This window comes from Mesitornis unicolor, unplaced genomic scaffold, assembly GCF_000695765.1.
Source record: "Mesitornis unicolor isolate BGI_N332 unplaced genomic scaffold, ASM69576v1 scaffold36088, whole genome shotgun sequence".
NCBI lineage: Eukaryota > Metazoa > Chordata > Aves > Mesitornithiformes > Mesitornithidae > Mesitornis > Mesitornis unicolor.
Window position 1 is genome coordinate 119,790 of NW_010201923.1, and position 7,544 is coordinate 127,333.

At 38.3% G+C, this 7,544-nt stretch overlaps 1 protein-coding gene across 1 annotated transcript in view; it reads right to left on the reverse strand.

Moving 5' to 3' along the window:
- GADL1 (glutamate decarboxylase-like 1) overlaps window positions 1-7,544 on the reverse strand; it is a 68,372-nt gene that overhangs the window by 45,931 nt on the left and 14,897 nt on the right. Inside the window, exons 9-10 of the mRNA XM_010190244.1 lie at window positions 3,137-3,201; window positions 2,790-2,871 (exon numbers count right to left, since the gene is read on the reverse strand). Of these exons, the coding sequence (XP_010188546.1) occupies window positions 2,790-2,871; window positions 3,137-3,201 (147 nt within the window). The remainder of the gene's footprint in view (window positions 1-2,789; window positions 2,872-3,136; window positions 3,202-7,544) is intronic.

The window sequence follows — 7,544 nt, forward strand, 5'->3', positions numbered from 1 at the left end:
TTGGTGAAAACGCTTCTCCCTTCTAATCAAGTTAAACATGTATTGCTCTTTTTTATCTCTAGCTTCTTTGGAAATCATTCCAGTTTTGTTTCACTAAGGCTAGAATATACTCTTTTATCAGCATTTCACTGTAGTTTATCCCTTTTTTTTAATCTGTATAGGAAAATATTTAAATACAATGTTTCATTTTAATAATCTGTCTGCAACATCTTAAGGCTATTAACATTGCCTAAACCATATAGCTTTATTGATCCTATGTGGTAAAAAACCCAAACCAAACAAAACCAGCCACTATTACTTTTGCTAAAGAGAAATCGGTGTGTTACAACTACGTCATCAATGTGATGATTCCTTCTAAAGTTTTATCTTTTCATACATAAAGTAAAATGTAAACCCTGGGGTTGTTAAACAATCCATATCTTAAAAAAAAAAAAAAAAAAGAGGCAAACCGAAGGGAATTATTTGTGCATTAATAATCACCTAACCCTAATCCTGAGGCAGTTCATAGTTTCCAAATTGATCTCAAAGCAAATGGGAAGACAGGCTGACAAAACTTCCTTAATCAGACCTTCAAAGGGAGATAGGACTTGATTCATAAATGGTATTTAACATTTTGCTGCTCTGATTTCTTGCAGAATTCACCACTTCAGAAGCTACCTGAGGTTCGTTGAACATTCACTAGCAGAGCAAAGTGTGCCAAACTTCCAGCTCCCATCCAAGCATCCAGCTCCCACTGAAGCATCCTAACCAGTGTGAAGGCATTACATTCACATATAAATGTATGCTTTATCTGCAGTCATAGGTATTTATGTAATGTAGGAGCAGTGGAACAAGCTCCAAAGTGAGAAACCAATACACACACTCTCCCATACTCTTACTGGTGTGAAAACAGCATTTTTAATGGCAAACTAGATCCAGTTGCCTGCTCTAGATCTGGTATGGAGGCAATCACAAGTGAAACAAGGCCTTTCTGCCAAAGTGCCTTAATTATGCATTTGATCTTTTTTTCTTAAAGTTTTAAATTCCAACACTTCAGAAAAGCTGATAAGAAAGTATTCACGTTTGCATGTACTTCTGTTTGCCTACAAAGACTGCACTGGTGCGCACACACAAAACGTGTAGGCACCAGTTTTCCAGGAATTAAACAAAGTGAAACCCTCTCTCCTCCTCATGCAGAAAAGTCTTCTACTTTCCAGAACATATCTCATGGTACAGCAGGATCTGATTGTATAACCAGTAATACCCGTGTTTTCAGACTTCAACAGCCTAGGATTCAGCTCTACAGGTATTACCAGCACAATATTGCCTAGCCGTGATTTAGAGTAAGATTGCTCTCTCAGACATTACAGTCTATGGAAGGAGAATACAGAAAGGCTGACAGAGCTCTGAAGTTGAAAAAGTGTTTGTAAAGTGAGTCAATGCAAGGAAAGCAGGAATATTTCATTCCTCTAAGTTTCTTTCCTTTTCTTTCCTGAGAAATTTCCACTATGCAGCCCAAGTAGTCTAATCATTACCTGAGGCTATATCCATGTACTGAGTCTAATTAGTTAAAAGTATAGGACTGAATTCTTTCCAGGCCTGCAATTAAGACATCACATTAATCTTAGTCAGTAATATCATTCTGCTTGTTTTTCATCATGGAATAAAGATAAAGTGATGGACAAGTAGTCCTGGAGTGTAATCGTCTTTAATCCCACAGTCTCCAGTCTGAGGAAATGAGGCAGCACACTTTTTGCTGTACTGCCATGTCTCACCCCTTACTTGAAGCAATCAGTTCTAAGAGAGCTCTGATTAGCATCTATGCTCTTTGATCCTCATCAGTTCTTACTACCAGGAGTTAGTAACCAATTACATGTACATCTAACCACTGACATCTGAACAGAAACTATCAGCTGTTTATATACAGAGATTTATAAAAGTAATTTACAATCCATAGCCACAAAATACTGAGGCAAGCCTCAGGTGCTCCTTATCCTCATGATGTCCAGTTATTCATAACCTATGAAGTATAAGCTAAAATTCAACCCTGATGGAGGAGAATGGACGTAAGTTTTAGCAGGGCTGAATTTGGTATGGAGCTTGAGATAATTAACCCCTTACTGGTTTCTTTATGGAGACAGAAGAATTCCACAAGGATATAAGCAGGGTCTCTTACCACATTGCAGACTCATCTCACTTTTGTGTCACTTGAGATCAGAGCTCTGTTGTTTGCTTGTTAGACTTCTTAATTAGTCATGGCTTTTGGAAAGCCTAAATCACCCTGGTGATGAGGAAGAACTAGTAGAGTGAGGAAAGAAGGCTCAGCACCTTTACCTGCATGTGCTCTGACTCCTATCCCTCTCCTTTACCACTCTGGTGCACCCATGTAAGGGCATGTGAAGAGGAGCTCTGCCTACTTTAAAGAAAGACGCAGTACTGCTGCAATCCCAATAGATGATGGCTATTCTGAGGCCTTTGACGAGCTCAGTGTTTAAGTGCTGCAGGTGACTCAATTCTGAATGCAAATCATGTACAGAAGTTAACTAGCAAGGGCACCAGCTGCAAAACTTGACCAGTGGTGAGCACAGAGATTTGGATCAGTATGACCCAAACTGCTCTCTTATTCACCCTTTAATTTTGTGGTGAAATTCAAAATAATATCATTGAGCCTTTGCACTGCAGTGTAGCAAAAACAACTTGCAGTTGTTCTGTAATTATTTCCACTTCCATATTGCAGTAATGACAGCCTACCACATTAAAGAAAAAAAAAAATAAAAGATAAAAAAAAAAGACAAGACAGGAAGACTTACAGAGTTGTCTTTCACCAGAAGAGCACAGCACTGGATTCCTGCCAACAGCATTTTATGGGGATTCCAGGCAACAGAATCAGCTCTGCAAAATTTATAAACAGAGAAAGGAAGGTGGAAATTGCACCTGTAATCATGGATACTAGATAATCAAAAATGGCCAAACACAGAGCAAGTAGACAAATCAGATTTCCCATTTCCCCCCCCACCCTACACACCCATAGGTTCAGAAATCCCTCCAATTAATACTAATACATATTTTGGAAAATGCAGCTCTCACAGAGGCCAACAGGCCACACAACTTCCATCTCAGTCCCTGGTAAGCATGCCCATGAACTAAACTGACTTACCTGTGGATACCATGAAGTAGTCTGCAATGCTTCCTCGATATCAAAGCTGAGCCACCCCAAGATGCCTGTTGGAACATTTAAAGAGCCAAGACAATATTATTTGTATAAAGTTTTTTTGATTATGTTTCAACTACTAATTTCTGAAGCTGTTTTATATACTTTGAAACTTAGTTTGCAACACAGTCAGTGGGCTAAATTTTGTTTCTAGTATCACCTACTGAAATGAAGATGGCAGTCCTGGGCTATGCCTTAAAACAGAGGAGCTGATGGTTTGTGCCACTATATGAGCCACATACTACACTGTCGCTTCTGTGTAAGCAAGAGCATGAACTGAAGTGTGCTTGCATAATGAGATCTATTCCTGATATCAAATCAGAGGTGCTTTCTTTTCCCCAGCCTAAACCTAAGTGGAGAGAGCAGAAAGCCAAATTTTGCGTATCGTCCTGCTAGCCATTCCCTTTCTAAGATGTTCACAAGGGAAACAGTAGAAAATTATAATCTCTGCCAACTGCAAAATCCAGACTCAGATTTTCCAGAGAGATTGGATGTGAAAAGCAAAGTCAATGAGTAGGCAATAGCAGCATTTCTGTTACCAGCAATCTAACTGATATTAAAATGGAGTATGACTCAGGTCATCTAAGAACTAAGTGTGTGATCTAAGAGTCATCTAGACCTCTGTAGTGAGGAGCTCTCCACTGAAACTCCTTATGGAGTGTCATCTATTCTAGATACTTGTCTTTGAGTGACACCTTTTGCAGATGTCGCTCTCCATGCATTATAGAAGGAATCCAGACAACAAGCTTTTATTACCCAGTTTAATTTCTGGGCAACTGGAGGAAGGGATGGTGATTCTCATCCATTAATTCTGCAAAAATCATATTTCATCCACCAGCTGCTGAGCATCTTCAATTCTCAAACAACACTATTTGTCCACAGGATGGGGGAGAACACAGAACAAACAGCAGACATGTCATATAGAGCAGCTGAGAAATCATTATTGAAAATTCTTTTTTTCATATTTAATGTTCATGCAGGAAAAATCCACTTAAGCAAATTCCCTGTGAAATAAGCAAGGCTCCTCAGAGATGCATAGGAGGCATCAGTCCACAAAACATCTGGACTCAGCTAATTTTAAAAAAAGATTCATACATTTTGGGCTAGTGAACAACAACCAAAAAAAAAAAAATCACTGATGTGAAGATTCCTGACCTAAGCATGGGGAATACATGCTTGTCTGGCTTTTGTTCCCTTTTTCTTTGAAAGAAAGAGATGTGATATCTGATCTAAGAATTTAGCATCAGTAATTGCTTCATGGGCCATACATTAGGAATAATATCTGCTATCTCTGAGAAACAGGAATGGTAAAAACTCATAAGGGAAATGAAAGGTTAATAACTTGTCTTAAAACATTGTTCTCGTTAGTGCAGTACATTAATGCACCACATCATATTTTATGTTGTCATGCTCACAACACCCTTGCTGGCAAAAGGGCTGCTGTTCCATTCACAGCTGGGAGCTAAGGTAGGAAATTATTTGCCTCAAAATTCACAATATTCCTGTTGCAGAAGCGTGACTTGAAACTCGGTTTCTCCAGCTAAACCAAATTTGCCATGACAATCAAACTGAACTTCCTAGTCATAGACAAATTTTACTTTTCTCATTCTATGTTTAATTGAAGTCAAAATAATCACTAAGTTATCCCCCGATTTTGGTAATTCATAAGCAACCCATCCAAATATAATAAAATTTTACAAAATTTGAATCCAAATGTGTCTGTATCTGAAAAAGATGACATTTTCACACAATGGTTCTGAAAACACGGACTAGAAAGGCCCTCAAGAGGGGACCACTCCCAGAAGCAGGATCAGCCAAACTCATCTAATTTCTGTCAAACACTTGTCTTTTCTGGAGATTTTTAATCAATGAACACACCCGGCTTGAGATGAGCATCAAAGTGAAAAATAAGGTGTCGAGAGACATCAGCAATTGCTGCCACAGCACTATTTCCACTACTTTCTGCCTTTGTTTTAAAAATTACTGCTGGAGATCGGGAAGACAGGGATGATAGTACTGGAGGTCCAGGCATCTCCACCACCTTTTAAACTCTTCTTGAGCCGCAGTACTACAAGATTAATGTGTGCTCCATACTGCTTTACCCAGTTCAAAGACCAAGTGCTAAGGGATTCAAGGCTGGGGAAAAAAAAACAACCCAAAAATGAATGAGAAGGCATCTAAGAAGACTGAGAATCAGTGGCTTTGTCTGCTATTACAGACCTCTAATGATGGAGGCTTCATAACTTAACCACTTAATTTGTGTTTAAGTAACAACCCTACTGATTTAAAGTGTCAGTCCTAAACAGTATTACCTCTCGTCATATCTGCAAGGATCAGAGGAACAGATTATTCCTTCCTTTTTGCAGTAGCTTTTAAAGCATCTGTAGACTATTATGTATTGTCTCTCTGTTTTTTCTAGTTTAAATAACATCAATGCTCTCAATTTTTCCTCATTGGTTATAACTTCTACACATGGTTCTGTTTATCCTCACTGCTAAACCATTTTCTAATCTTTATCCTGTAGGTCCTTAACCTTTTTGAAATGCAGCTTTTTATTTGGATACAATCTAGATAAAGCAGATGGAGCACTAAGCAGAAAGAGAGAATTATTTTATGTATCTTCTTTATTCAGTGCTGGAAGATATTTAACCCTATTTGAAAGTGCTTATGATTGCTGATTTTGGATGTATTGTAAAGCCCCGATCTTTTTCTGAAGATTTGCTGTCTAGCCAACAATCCCCAGCCTGTGTTTGTGCAGTTGATTATTACAGCTTAATCTTAGAGTTCTGTCTTTATTGACCTGTAGCCTAGTTTTTCCACTTTTTTCTCCAAACTGTCAAGATCTCTTTGATTTCTAATCCTGTCCTCCCACTCCACTGCCTCTTGCAGCAGTTCTATGTCATTTTCAAATTTAGTCAGCATCTTCTTTCTCATCCAAGTTATTAATGAAAACACCTGGTAACTCCTAACCTTTGTGGAATCCTGCTCAAAATGTTCTCCCCTTTCAGCAGTGAACCACTGGTAACTGCTCTCTGGGTATGATTTTCCAGCCAGATTTTCACTCGCTACCACAGCTGCAGCTTGGCATGTTTCTCTGTCTTTCTGATGAGATAGTGCAAAGAAATTATAAAGTTAACTGCTTGTCCTCCATCCATGAGGCTACAGAAGAAAGGTAGGTTGATAAAACCAGATTGACACATTTTGCTTACAACAAATCCAGCTGAGAGCAATGCAAGGTAGCTCAAAACACAGAGATTCTCACCTGTGTCCCATGCAACATAATTGGTAACTAGGTATGAAGAAATTACTGTGTTTCATATGCAACAAACTGCCTACAGCTGAAAGATGGGAATCGGAGTGTTCACAGTGTGATTAACCTAACTACCCAAGCACAGGCTAATGGGTCAAACCTGATTTTCTGTACTGGTCTAGGCATAGGGAAGAAAAAAAAAATAGAAGTTAAAGTAAGGAACAGCAAGGAAGAAATACACACACAGTATTTAAAGCTACATGAACATAATACATGGCATACACAAGTGCTGGAGCTTGAGTGCATATTGATGCAAAACAAGCCATTAAGAAAGGCATCACAGATATCTGATAGAATTCAATAAGCAACTGGAATGCATGTATGAATACTGTAATGTGCATAAAATGAGCCTGATTATAGTTTCTGCTCTTGGGCTGTTGAATGGCTTGACTGTTGAGACAGTTTGGGCTTATTGGTATTATCTTCTTAACTTTTTCCTTAATTCCCTTTCCCTCTTTAGGTTTGTCTCCATGTGAGAGCTTATCTAGTATTTCTGACTTTATTGAAATTTATCTTCCCGAAGCTTACTGATTTTATGTTGACATTCTCCCTTTTGCCCTTCCTAAGAATCATGAGCTTTATCATTTCATATTTAATGAAAAGAGTCTCCCTAAGGCAAATCTACCAATTTTGCCAATCAGAAAATATTCTGAAATGAGATACATCAATGTAAATCTAGAAATAACACCACTGACATTCATATACGATATTCTTATAAACAGCTCTTGAGACCCCTTGTAGTAGATAATCCTGATTCCAATCAATGATAAACGTGAAGTCCTAAATTAGGCAGAACTTTCCCTGTTTCAATCTTCTTTTTAATCACACTTCTTTTTCTCCTCCAAAGTTACAGCAGGCCCAAACAGCAGTACTCACTTGCTATAACTCAGACTGCACAATATGTAAATCATTCAATAAGAAGCCAGACCTTTCAGAGGAATGTAGATCCTCAAAGTTTTCAAAAACATTACATTCTTGTCTATCAGGCTAGAAGGAGTTACACTTGCTTAAAACCAGAACTTTTCACTATGTTTCTTGTACACT